The 14,456-nt window shown below is 36.3% G+C and overlaps 1 protein-coding gene across 1 annotated transcript in view; it reads right to left on the bottom strand.

The window, feature by feature from the left end:
• TOR1AIP1 (torsin 1A interacting protein 1) overlaps positions 1–14,456 on the bottom strand; it is a 43,107-nt gene that overhangs the window by 26,376 nt on the left and 2,275 nt on the right. Inside the window, exons 2-4 of the mRNA XM_042780515.1 lie at positions 12,351–12,425; positions 8,612–8,671; positions 7,693–7,737 (exon numbers count right to left, since the gene is read on the bottom strand). Coding sequence (XP_042636449.1) covers positions 7,693–7,737; positions 8,612–8,671; positions 12,351–12,425 — 180 coding nt within the window. The remainder of the gene's footprint in view (positions 1–7,692; positions 7,738–8,611; positions 8,672–12,350; positions 12,426–14,456) is intronic.

Here is a 14,456-nt window from a genome sequence, read left to right as displayed (position 1 = left end):
ACCCAAGGAGGGGTCACTATGAATCGGGTCCGACTCGACGGCACATAACAAGGACAAAATAGCTAATGGGGAGCTCTGGTGGCATAGTGCCTAAGGCATTTGAGTGCTAACCAGAAGGCTGCCGGTTCAAACCCACCTGCCACTCCTTGGAAGGAAGGTTGGGCAATTTACTTTGGTAGTGATACTGCCTTGGAAACCCAAGGAGGGGTCGCTGTGAGTCGGATTCGACTCAATAGTAGTGCACTCACTCGTAACAGCTAATGATGCTGAGCCTTTTTTCATGTGCTTATTGGCCATCTGAGTATCCTCTTTGTTAAACTATTTGCTCACTGTCCTTTGCCTATTTTTGATTGGGTTGTTGGTCTTTGCAAACACAAACTTCATATACAGTGTTTTTAAGCAGATATAGACTGTTCGGAAACCTTTTTTAAATGAAGGGAGATATATCTAAATGTAGGCATTGCACAATTAGGCTAAAATATCGTTGAAGGATCATAAGCAGAGAAGTAGCCTGAATCAGATTGCTTCAACAAAACTGATCTTTTTGTTTATTTTCAGATTTCATCTCTATTGATTTTAACCTCTAAAGGCAATTGCCAATACATGATGAATTTGGAGATTTATTTATTTAGCCAAATCATTTTAATTGGTATAATGCTAGTCAAACTGGGTTCCATTGAAAATGCTCCTTCTTCACCTGGTTAGCAGGGCTGCTTTTATCTTTGGCAAAGTGGACATTGTTGCCATCAATGACCCCTTTATTGACCTCAATAAACATGGTCTATTTTAATAAACAAATAAATGGTCTACATGTTCCATTATAATTCCACCCATGGCAAGTTCTATGGTACTGTCAAGGCTGAGAATGGGAAGTTTGTCATCAACGGGAAGCCTATTGCTATCTTTCAGGAGTGAGATTCTGCCAACATCAAGTGGGGTGATGCTGGTTCTGAGTATGTTGTGGAGTCCACTGGTGTCTTCACAACCATGGAGAAGGCTGGAGCTCACTTGAAGGGCAGTGCCAAAAGGGTAATCATCTCCGCCCCTTCTGCTGATTCCCCCATGTTTGTGATGGGTGTGAACCATGAGAAGTATGAAACTCCCTCAAGATTGTCAGCAATGCCTCCTGGACCACCAACTGGTTAGCCCCCATGCCAAGATCATCCATGACCACTTTGGCATTGTGGAAGGACTCATGACCACAGTCCATGCCATCACTGCCACCCAGAAGACTGTGGATGGGAAACTGTGGCGTGGTGGCCGTGGAGCTGCCCAGAACATCATCCCTGCATCTACTGGTGCTTCCAAGGCTGTGGGCAAGGTCATCCCTGAGCTGAATGGGAAGCTCACTGGCATGGCCTTCCGTGTCCCCACCCCCCAATGTTTCAGTTGTGGACCTGACCTGCCATCTAGAGAAAGCCGCCAAATAAGATGATATTAAGGAGGTCGTGAGGTAGGCATCAGAGGTCCCCTAAAGAGCACCCTGGGCTATACTGAAGACAAAGTTGCCTCCTGTGACTTTAATAGTAACACCCACTCTTCCATTTTTGATCCTGGTTGCCCTCAACAACCAGTTTGTTAAGTCCCTTTCCTGGTATGAAAATGAATTTGGCTAGAGCAACAGGGTGGTAGATTTAATGGTCTACATGGCCTCCAAGGAATAAGAGCCCCCTGGACCACCAGCCCCAGAACTAGCACTAGGGGAAGAGAGAGACCCTTGGCTGCTGGGGAGTCCCTGCCCCAACTCCATCCCCCAGCACACTGAAAATCTCCCATCTTCTACAGTTTCCATCCAGACCCCCAGAAGAAGGGGAGGGGCTTAGAGAGCCCAACCTTGTCATGTACCATCAATAACCACACTGTACCTAAAAAAAAAAAAAAAAGAAGAAAAAGAAAGAAAATGCTTCTTGATGGTGGCAAGTACAAATGTACCTGAAACAAGTTTCAACATTTTTTGCTAGAAAAAAAAAACTAACACTCAGAAAATTGCCAATATTACCATCTTATTCTTAAAAAGCTAGAATCTGGTTAGTATACTATGTACTATTTTAATCTAGGATCTTTAGGCAGATTGTCCTTTCATTTTCTCTTTCTCAAGCAGAAAAATGCAAAGGCAAACATATCTTATTTAGCATCTCTCCTTGAAAATGTCATTAACATACAAAAAGGTATTGTTCCCTTTTTGAAGTATTATTTTTTAAGTATGTAGCTATTGTAGTACTTCTTTTTGGTATAACAGGTTTATTTTATTCATTTATAAAACTATTTATACAGCATGCAAACAAAAGATGACTTCTTAAGAGTCAAATACCATGTTTTAGTTATTATCTCAATAATAAGTCCTTAATATTTCTATATTGCTTTCGGTTTTCAAAAAAAACCCCTTCATGTCTGTTATCTGATTCCTGTAATGTCATAAGGAAACAGTTTCACAGGTGAGGATCAGCGATATTAAATGACTTGTCTAAGGGTGTCAGGAAAACAAAGTAATAAAAAGGAACTTGAAAATAGGCTCTTCTGACTTCCATTCTATCACACCTCTACTACGGCATCAGTCTTGTTCATGCCAGCACACAGTAAGCATTGAATAATATTTTGAATAAATGAATGTTGAAAAAAAGGTTGAAAGGTTCTAACAACTCCTAAGTGTAAGTAACGAAACACAGTAGCTTTTTTTAAAGTTACATTTGTATTAGGGCATATTATTTTATATAATTTACTCTCTTAAAATTACTTAGAGAAGTAAAACTTCTTTAAGGCTGAGTTGATTTTAGCATCTGTATTAATATTTAAAAAGTGTGTTGAGATTTACATTCATTCATTGTGCTCATCAGAAAAAAATGAATAGTAAACTCCTTTTGCATTCTTATATAATTTATTCTTTTGAAAACTTTATTTATATTATTTAAGCTCCAGGTCAATTTGTCTAAAGCCAATTCACCTAATAATCAACCCCCCATACACCAGGCTGCTGGAATTCAGTCTCCTTTTTTATGTTGTCTAATCTGAAGCAGGAAGCTCTGGCAGTGTAGTGCCTAAGACATTTGACTGCTAACCGGAAGGTTGGCGGTTCCAACCCACCAGTCACTTCTTGGAAGGACGACTGGGCAATCTACTTCCATAGAGATTACTCTACTGCCTCAGAAACCCAAGGAGAGGTCACTATGAGTCAGATCCGACTTGACAGGAGTGAGTTTGGTTTTTGGTTTTTCTGAAACAGGAGAAGGGGTACTTAATAATTATTTTTTAACCAGTCTATATAAGGGAGCTCTCAATTTATTTTACTTCTACTGTTATTATTACCATTTTAAAAGTATTTTAAAAAATCATAGATTTTTTTTTCTTTATCTGAATATTTTTAAGACTTTGAATCTAGTATCCCAGGATACTTTCTTTACAAGTCTATGCTCCTAACAGTAAATATTTATCAACAGTATTTAAGACATAAACAGTTACTTAATATACAATGCTGTCTTGATTCCATCACTAAACACAAACTCAAACAATCAGTATTATTTTGTTTCTAAAATAATGAATCTCGTAGATTTAACAAATAATCATCATTGAATCAGGTTATCTACTATCTTGCCAGTATGTACATTTAAAACATGTTCATTCTCGTAAATGAAGCACAAGAAACCCAAGTCTACTCTAATTTACAATGCCAATCTAAAAATTATTTAACATAAGCTCCCTCAGATAGAGTCACTGCTAATGTGAGAGTGCTGTCTCTAATGTAAAAGAGAATTTCTCATATTACATGGACCCTAAAGGAAAGAATAATGTTTATCATAAAACAAACTGTAGTATTTGCAAGCCTCCTTCCCTATTTTGCTGGCTATTCATCCTTTAAAATTCAACGCAAATGTCATCCCCCGTTATAACCCCTCCTCCCCCAGCCTCTCCTGCATAGTTAAGGCACTTCTTCAGGTTCCCATGTACCATGCACCACTATCTAAGCAGTTAATCATATTACACTGATTGTTTTTGTTTGTTTGTTTTACTTATTTTCTTTTCTATTAGATCAAGTCCTCCAAAAAGGCAGAGAAAGAAAAATCTCATGGCTCTATATGGTTCTAGCCTTTAGGCCAGTCACTGACACATGGTGCTGTTTTGGGCCATCAAGTCAATTCTTACTCATAAACTCATTGTTACAGAGTTGATTCCAACTCATAGTGACCCAATATGACAAAAGTGCCCCATAGGGTTTCCTAGGCTATAATTTTTATGAAGCAGACCGCTAGGTCTTTTCAATCTAATAGGTGGATTTGAACTGTTGACCTTTAGGTTAGCAGCCAACCACTTAACTATTGCACCAACAGGGCTTGTCCACTGCCACTGAGTTAATTCCAACTCATAGCAACCCCCATTAGGTTTCCAAGGTGGTAAATCTTCACAGAAGTAGACTGCCCAGTCTTGATATAGAAGGTGGTTAAAAATAAATGTCTGTTCAGTAAGTAGATTTTATAATCATAGAATATAAACTTTTAAATTAAGATTTTTGCTAATATTTCTTACACTATGATAAATAGCATTACTTTGTAATTTAAATACTCTGGAATTATGGCTCAATAATTAAAGATTTCATGAAATGTTTAAAACATTCTAGTTATCTTCATCTTTTCAATCCAAGCTGTAAAGAATCTACACATAAATATTTAAATACACAATCTGATGATGAATCAGCAACATCTATGACTACAAAAATTTTAATTTCATTTCTCCTTTTGTTATTCAGCTTCCTTTATTTTAAACTTCTTGGCTGCTACATGTAAAAGGCTAAGCATTAAAAGCAAAAGTATTACTCTTCCTTATTCTCATGCAAAGGCTTTGAGAAATTAAAACACTTTTTGGCTTTGACAAATTCATAGACAGATGGTAATGATTAAACTGTGCTATTAAAGTGCACTTCCCCAACTCCCTCAACTGATCAGGAAAAGACACTTTCAAAAGTCCTAGACCTTTATGTTCATTGTAAGAACAGATCACTTGTAATTGTTAGCAGAGAACCAAACCAAAACCAAACTGACTGCCGTTGAGTCGTATCTGACTCATAGCAGCCCCTCCTTCCGTTTCTGAGGTGGTATCTCTATGGAAGTAGATTGCCCAACCTTCCTTCTGAGGAGTGGCTGGTGAGTATGAACCACCAGCCTTCTGGTTAGCAGTCAAATGCCATAAGCACTACGCCACCAGAGCTCCCTGTTGTTGTTGTTGTTGTTATTTGCCATCGAGTCAGTCCTGACTCATAGCGACCCCTCCTTGGTTTTCGAGGCAGTGTCACTACGGAAGTAGGATTGCCCAACCTTCCTTCCGAGGAGTGGCTAGTGGGTTTGAACCGCCAGCCTTCTGGTTAGCAGTCAAGTGCCTTAGGCACTATGCTACCAGAGCTCCCTGTTAGTGGAGAGTAACCACTAATTATATTACTACTTTCTGATGCTTGGCCATAGTTTTCCTTGACTTTTTACAATAATCAATTAATACAATATTTTTGTCCTTCTGTGATTGACTTATTTCACCCAGCATGATGTCCTCCAAGTTCATCCATGTTATGTGGTGTTTAGCAGATTATATATTATTCTTCAGTGTTGCACAGTATTCCATTGCATGTATGTACCATAGTTTGGTTATCTATTCTTCTGTTGATGGCCACCTAGGTTGTTTCCATCTTTTTGCTATTGTAAACAGTGCTGTGAGGAACATGGATGTGTATATATCTGTCTTTATCCTGGCTCTCACTTCTTTAGGATATATACCACGTTATGGGATTGCTGGATCAAATGGTATTTCTAATTCCAACTTTCTAAGGAATCGACTTGGCCACAGTTTTAAAGGAAAAGACAAAGTTTCATGTATATCTCAGGCTGACAGACTCATAAAATTCCCTAGATACGCTGAAAGCCTATGTGTCAAAGCATGTACATTTCTACTACACTCATTTCCTCTCCTAGAGACTTTCAGGACTGTGTGGGGTGTGAAGAGAGAAGGGTACTCAAGAAAACATACACTTTGCTTATTTTGTGTTTTGTCTGGGAATAAAAATATGAAGATATAAATGAGACTATCATGGTTTCTTAAACAGAAGACTGGATAGAATACAAGTCATTATGTGTGGGATATTCATTTGTCTCTCCTCTTTTCTTATGCTGTCAGTACAACCTGGTATGGAATGTTTTAATAAATTTTATGTCTGGGCAAATGTGTAACTCTGAATTTACTCTTAGAACAATTGAATGAATTGTTTTTTAGACTGTTAAGAGGATTTGCTGTCTTTATTTCTGACATTGGTCTATATTTGGGATCGGCCAACTTTTTCCATAAAGGGCCAAATTTTAGTATTATAGGCTTGGTGGGTCACATAAGTTCCCCGTTGCATATATACACTTTTCAAAACTCTTAAAAAATGTAAAAATCCATTCTTAGCTCATAAGCTGCACAAGAACAAGTTGTGGGCCTGGCTGTACTAGGAAGCTGTAGCTGGCAAAGCACTGGATAGCTCCTTTAAGAATGTTACCTTAATGACTACTCATTGCCAATCATGCTTTTGAAAAGAGTGGGGATGGGGCAGCTGGGCAGAGACAGTAAAAACTATTTTGAGGATATCACCACTATGCAAGTTCCATGCATGGCCATTTCATATATTCAATATATGCTGAAAAAGGAATCAGATGGTGCCATTCCCCGAATTAATTCCATAGAAAATCTTTAAATGGGAGGCACTATAAAAAGTTTTAATTGCACATAAAAATGATTTCTAAGTCTAGCACACAAAGTAAGAGTGTTTGATTATTCCAGCTCTAAGTTCTAATTAAGTACCTATTAAATTTTTTTTTTAAAAAAAGTTGTTAAATAGAGCACTAGGGAAACTGTGGTAGGTATATTTAAAAGAAACTGTCCTGAGCTTAAGTGAAAAATGAATTTCATAGAGGAAGGGACAACTCTTTATAAAATAAAATGCTTTCTTCTTTCTGACTTATCTCCAAATTTAGAAAAGTCTTGAAACTTAAAAACTAAGTCCAACCACAATCAATTCAGGTTTACTTAAAGCCACAGATTTTGGTAGCTCATGTCCTACACCAAGGAAGACACTGAAAAGCATTTAATCCAGTTCAACAAACATGGCAAAGGACACTGAACTTCTATGAAAAACATGTTAAATTCACTTTGTAAATAAAAATCTTTAATTGGTAAGTTACTATTTTCTTTCTCTCAACAGTGTGAATTAACAAAGGTTAATAAGAATTAAAACGCATTTGTCCTTATATGAATTTTAAAGGAGTCTTGTTGGTGTTGTGGTTAAGCTTTGGCTGCTCACTAAAAGATTAGTGGTTCAAACCCACCAGCTGCTCCACAGGAGAATAATGTGGCAGTCTGCTTCTGTAAAGATTAAAGCCTTGGAAACCCCATGGGGCTGTTTTACTCTGTCTTATAGGGTAGTTATGAATCACAACTGACTTGATGAAAAAAATTTTTTTAAATATGAATTTAAAAAATAACATAACTTAAGACTTAATTTCATACATTAAAAACCAAGTTTATAAAGAAAAGTCATGGCCATAGAGACAGTGTCCCACATGCTGAGAAAATAGACAAAGTAATACTCTCCAGTCAGTGACCCAAATGTGTGCATTTCTTACATTCTACAGATAAGCAGAACCCTCAAAGCAAATCTTTAAGAACTATAGATAAACGAACCTAATTCACTCATTTTAGAATTTCCGTTTGTTTTGTATGATGAATCTGCAAGAGAGACAGCAAGAAAATGATTAGAGCTGAAAAGGAAATGCATATGGTTCTTTACCACAGGTTGTTCATCAACACCTTAACAGATCTTTATCAGTAGACATATAAAGAATAGTCAACTATCTATTTAAAAAACCAACATAATTCTTAAAAGGAATGATTGGGGAGCGGCAGAAACCCAATGGAAAATAAAGAAAATTCCTTTTCACTTCCCATGATATCCTTAGAGACCTATTAAACACTGAAAATGAAGTGGGAGTAGACAGTGTGGTATAACTTACTAGTTTTCTTTCATAGTCATGAAATCAATTTAGCAAACTTTCTAAGGTTTTAGTCGAAAAGAAATATAATTGAGGCATGGAAATTTTATAGCCCTGAGCCACAAATTCTCATTCTTGAATTTTTTATTAGCCTTATGTTGAAAAGAATTAAAGTCTCTGATCTTAGTTTAAAATCATCACACTAACAAACAGAACTACAGCAAAATCTCCAAAAAAAAATGGGGAAGCCTTTTATGAAGGGAAAGATCTTTCAACAAGGACATGGAGAGACCTTTCAGTCTATGTAAAATAAAAACAAAACAAGAAGGTGCGTGCAGAAAAGTATTTATCATGATGAAATTTGTGTTAAAGAAAAGAGGAAAAGATAATATCACATAAAGGTTTCTGGAAAAATACCTAAGAACTGAACAACATTTGTTTGCCTCTGAGGAGACAGAGTGGCTTAAGGAAGAGAGGGAGCAGGGAAACTTTTCATTGTGTATTTACAGTAACTTTTGAATTTTGAATCATATGAATACATGTAATATCTTATTTTAAAATAAATCTATGTTTATAAAAATGTTAAACCAATAGTCAAAACAATCTCTTACCAGATCTTGAGTTTCTTAGAGGGGGTCTACGCAGGTTATTTAGAGAGTCTTCACTTACCACTAATAAAGGAAGAAAAAACATTTAAAATAATATAAAATGGCAAATGTACCATTTATTATACAATCATCCCTTTATCCCACAAAAGTTTACTAAGCTTTTCATTATGTTAGGTGTGGAAATACAATAGTGAATGAGAGACATGGTTCTTGCCATATAATATTTATGGTCTCATTGGAGAAATTCAGTTTTTCTCAGCAGGCCATACTCATATAAAGAAAAGATATACCAAATAAAACTCTTCTTAATTTCTCAATTAATAACTGAAATCTGTAACACAGCACCAACTCAACAATCTATTTCATTTGTGGCTTAACATTATGGCTTATTAATGCATATATTTTAATTTTAGGGCTTTTTTTCTCCCCTTTCACCCAAGTTACTATGTGTCTGTACTCTAGTGAGTGGTTTACCCTCCCCTCCCATTCACTCCTGGTAACCATCAAAGAATATTTCTTTTTTTGTGAAACCCTTTTCTTGACTTTTTACAATAGTGGTCTCACAGTATTTGTCCTTTTGTGATTGACTATTTCACTCAGCATAATATTCTCTAAGTTCATCCATGTTATGAGATGTTTCATAGATTCATCATTGTTCTTTAATATTGTATAGTGTTCCACTGTGTGTATGTACCATAGTTTGTTGATCCACTTCTCTGTTGATGGGCATTGAGGTTGTTTCCATCTTTTTACTATTGTGAATAATGCTATTATGAACATGGGTGTGCATATATCTGTCATGCCATGGGTCTTATTTCTCTAGGATATATACCTAGTGGTGGGATTGCTGGATCATATGGTATTTTTATTTCCAGCTTTTTAAGGAAGTACCATATTGTACTGTAAAAGGAGTAGCTGCACTCCTTTTATAGTGCCACCAGCAGTGTATGAGGGTTCTAGTCTCTATACTCTCACCAGCATTTGTTGTTTTCTGTTTTTCTGAATTTTATTATTAGTGCTGGGGTGAGATGATTGTCTTATTCCTGTTTTGATTTGCATCTCTTTAATGGCCAACGTTTACAAGCATTTCTTCAAGTGTTTGTTAGCTACTTGAATGTCTTCTTTGGTGAAGTGTTTGTTCATGTCCTCTGCTCATTTTTTAATTGGGTTATTTATCTTTTTATTGTTAAAGTGCTGACATTTTCTATAAATTTTAGAGATTACCCCTTTTTGGGCTAGTTTCTTGAGAATTATTATACTCCCTCCCTACAACTATTTAACCTTGTGTTAACTCTAATTTTAAATAAAATGTTAATGTTAGCCTAGAAGACCACTTATAAAAGTATTTTTTTTTTCCAAAGAGCCTCACACAACTATTCTAAAACCAGATATGTATCTAAATTTGGATTATCTTATGTCTTGTTTCATCATCACCGTAAAACAGCATTATATTTTGGGTCTGTATGAGAATTGCAAAAATCAGTCTGGACTGTTTTTCGCTGGCCCTCTCCATTACACTGACTCCATATGTGTGTTTTTACAAAATTGATTTAACCAATTTCCCTTTACAGCATCTAGAAGACAGATAAGGAGCTCTGGTGGTATAGTGCCTAAGGCATTTGACTGTTAACCAGAAGGTTGGTGGTTCAAACCCAACAGCCAATCGACAGAAGGAAGACTGGGCAATCTACCTTCACAAAGATTTACTGCCTTGGAAACCCAAAGGGGTCGCTATGAGTTGGAATCAATTTGATGGCAGTGAGTTTGGTTTTTTAAGTTTTTTAGAAGACAGATATCTTGAGAGGATAGCCATTCATTTGCACAAAAAATATTTATTGAACATCTTATTATGCATCTTAAGGACAGGATGCAGAAGATATATTCTCTTGTAAAGTGCCGTGAGAAAAAAACATATTGTATCTCTACTTTCTAATGTTTACAAAGTGATTTTGCATGCACTATGGCATTTGACTGCTAACCAGAAGGCTGATGGTTCAAACCCACCAGCCACTCCTTGGAAAAAAGACTAGGCAATCTACTTCCGTAGAGATACTGCCTTGGAAACCCAAGGAAGGGTTGTTTTGAGTCGGGACCAACTTGACTCCAGTGGGTTATCTCATATCTGCGGTGAGTGAAGCATGGCAGGTAATATAAAGGACCTGAGGATCAAGATAGGTAAATGACTTGCCGAAGCCCAGTGCTCTTTCCACAACACTATGCAGCCAGGTACCTCATAAATAATGAAATGCAGGCCTAATTGGAACTCTAAAAGACTGCTCAAGACATTCTATTACATCATAGTTTCATAATGGTCTATTCCTGGTGCTCAGTCTTCATTATATCAACTTATTTAACTTTATAATTTTTATAAATTTACTCTAGATTTTTAAAATGAGTTATTTTGCTTCTCCAGGTATGAGGCATATAGTATGAAATTTACCACAGGTAAAATTTAAAGATTATGGTTTTTCCAAACATCTTAGAAAATCTGATTGCAGTACCCGTTACTCAAGGCATTTTTCTAAAATAGTTTATAATCTTAACACAGTTAATATAGGCTGTTCAAGGAATTAAGCATAATATACTTTACTCCAAATTCAGAACAGAACAGTTCAAATTATAAAGCATAATCTTACTAGAATAAACGGATAAAAAATAACTCAGGACTTAGGTAAAAACCAATCAAACAAAAATAACCAAGGATGGTCAGTTTCATTAGCTATAATGATTTGTAATTGTGGCACTTTCTTAAACAGAAAAAAAAAAAAATTTTAAAAAGGGAACTAAAAACCAAAGGATATTAAGCATTACCAATTCAACCAAATTCAATCCTTCCCCTGCTTTGCGAAGCATTTTAAACTGTTTTAAAACTGAAGTAGACTATTAAATGTAGCCTAGTCTCACATTACACTGATTCTAAAATATAATTATTTTTAAACTTAACATCACAGAGACCCTACAGGGCAGAGTAAAACTGCCCTGTAGGATTTCCAAGCCTGTAATCTTTACAGAAGCTGATTGCCACATCTTTTTCCTGCAGAGCAGTTGGTGGGTTTGAACTGTCAACCTTTTGGTAGCAGCCAAGCACTTAACCATTGTGCCACAATGGCTCCTTATGCATTTTATAATCTACGGCTTATTGCAATTTAATGGATAGCATTTTTTTCCCTCTTGGCAGTACATAAAATTATTATAGTGTATCTTCCAACTAACAGCATCTTAGATTCAGTGAAATACATATGTATGAAATTGGTAAGATGGACTGTATTGTATCATTATTTTACCATGCAAGACACTCATTCCATTTTAAATGGAAAGCTGTGTGGCATATTCACTCATGCAACACTTAACAAACATTACTAAGTAGCTAATTGCTACATGGAAGAATGAGAATGAGGTACTTTGGAAAAGTAAAGGGGCTTTGGAGAAGAAAATCTGGGTGTGGATTTTGGCTCAGCCATGTATCACATGATCTTAGGAAGAATTTAAATTGCTCTGAGTTCCAATTTTCTTACCTATAAAATGGGAATAATACCTTTCCTGTAAGGTTGTGTGGATCAGTTAACATATACAATGTGGCTGATACTTAGTAGATACTAAAGGGTCAGTAATCATCTTCTCTTGACACATGTCTATGTTGCCAAATTCAATGAATTTATAGAAGATTCATTGAAACTCTTAGTGACTCTGTACATTAAAAAAAGACAGTCAGTTAAGGAGAAAAACAAAAAATTACTCTTACCTGGAACCTCTGGTGTTCTTACAGCTTTCTTTGAGATTGGTTGACTTAAGACAGTTTGGGAAGATGGCTCATCCTCTACAGAATGAACATAACAAGAGTTAAAATTCAGAATACATAACCCAGGAAATCATGGTACAGATTATACATAGTAACAGCAATATATAAGCAGAAATGCAAGTAATTAATTTCTTTAGAAACTTGTAATCAGGTTTACTAAAATTCTGGGATTAAATTCATCAGAGCTACTCTTAAAACAGAATATAAAAATAAAATGATTCACCTAATTTTTCTTCAGTAATAGATTAGCAAACATAACTACAAATGCACAAATTACAGAAGACAAGTTAGGTAACTGATCTCCTAAAAATTAAATAATTCTGCTTAGCAGAAAACTTTATCAAAAGAGCAAAAAGAGAACCTACAGATTGGAAAAAAAAAAATCTTAGGGAATGGTATATTTGATAAGGGTCTAATCTCCAGAATATAACAAAATATCCAATTAAAATATGGGCAAAGGATATGAACAAACACTTCACCAAAGAGGACAGTTAAGCAGCCAACTAACACATGAAAAGATGCTTGAGATCAATAGCCATCACGGAGATGAAAATTAAAACTACAATGAGATCCTATCCCACCCCTGCAAAACATGGCAATAATCAAAAATATACAGAACAACAAATGCTGGTGAGGTTGCGGAGACACTGGAACCCGGATCTGCTGGTGGTGGTGGTTGTTGTTATGTATTGTTGAGTCGGATCTGACTCATAGTGACCCCTTCTTGGGTTTCCAAGGCAGTGTCACTACAGAAGTAGATTGCCCAACCTTCATTCCTAGGAATAGCTGGTGGGTTTGAACCGCCAGCCTTCTGGTTAGCAGTCAAGTGCCTTAGGCACTACCTACCAGAGCTTTATAGAAATAAATTGCCCTATCTTCCTTGCACAGAGCGGCTAGTAGATTTGTTTGAAATGCCAATCTTCTGGTTAGTAGTCAAATGTCTTAGGCACTGTGCCACCAGGGCTCTTTAAGGTAAAACCAAGTAATGATGAAGTCTGCACAATTTGACTAAGGTGAAAGATGACACGAAGAAGTACATTTTTTAAAAAAAGGACAATTTTGGTAAAAGCCATAACATATACAATTTTATAGTAATAGTAGTAACAACCAAAAATGTGTATGTGGCTACATATGTATGCTAATATCTGTATGGGTAAGAACATATGAATATATGGGTCCACATGTATAGATGTTTCTGTAGGCAAATGTATACACATGTTTGTGTGTGCTGCATTTATATTCATAAACAGGATAAAGCACATGGGGGCCCAGTTATGGATACTTCCTAGACATAACCAAACACCTTGCAGGACTGAGTACTGGGTTTGAGTGCTTGGAATCATAATCTTGGGGAGGGGGTGCAACTTGGCCAAATGGCATAACATAGCTCATAAAGATAATGTTCTACATCCCAGTTTGGTGAGTAGCATCTGGCATCTTGAAAGCTTGCCAGTGGCCATCTAAGATACAACTATTGGTCTCTGTGCATCTGGAGCAGAAGAGAAAGGAGGAAACTAAAGACTCAAAGAAGAAACTAGTTTACAGGACTAATACACTATACGAACCACAGCCTCACCTACCTTGAGACCAGGACTAGATGATGCCCAGCTACTACCATTGACCCTTCTGACTAAAGATAAATAGACAGTTCTGGATAAAATGGGGGACAAATGTAGAATAAAATTCAAATTCCTAAAATAGGCCAGACTTATTGGACCAGTAGAGCCTAGAGGAAGCCCTGAGACTACTGCCTTGGGATACCCTTTAAACTTGGAAATCAAACCACTCCTGGAGGTCACTATCAGCCAAAAGACAGACTGATTCATAAAATAAATATTAATATCACCTGTGAGTACTGTGTTCCTCTAAACAATCATCTAAATGAGACCTACTGGTCAACATTTACCCTAGTCCAAAGATCAGAAGATAAGGGTGGACAAGAAAGCAAAATCAATGGAAATAGAACAACCAGAATGGAATTAATGAGAATGCAACCAATGTAACTAATGAGAATGTCACTGAAAAATATGTATAAAGCAAAAAAAAAAA

This window comes from Orycteropus afer, unplaced genomic scaffold (genome assembly GCF_000298275.1).
Source record: "Orycteropus afer afer isolate SDZICR_OR568_19922 unplaced genomic scaffold, OryAfe1.0 scaffold00043, whole genome shotgun sequence".
Classification (NCBI taxonomy): Eukaryota; Metazoa; Chordata; class Mammalia; order Tubulidentata; family Orycteropodidae; genus Orycteropus; species Orycteropus afer.
The sequence above is the reverse complement of the archived record's forward strand: the minus strand, read 5'-3'. Positions and strand labels throughout refer to the sequence as shown.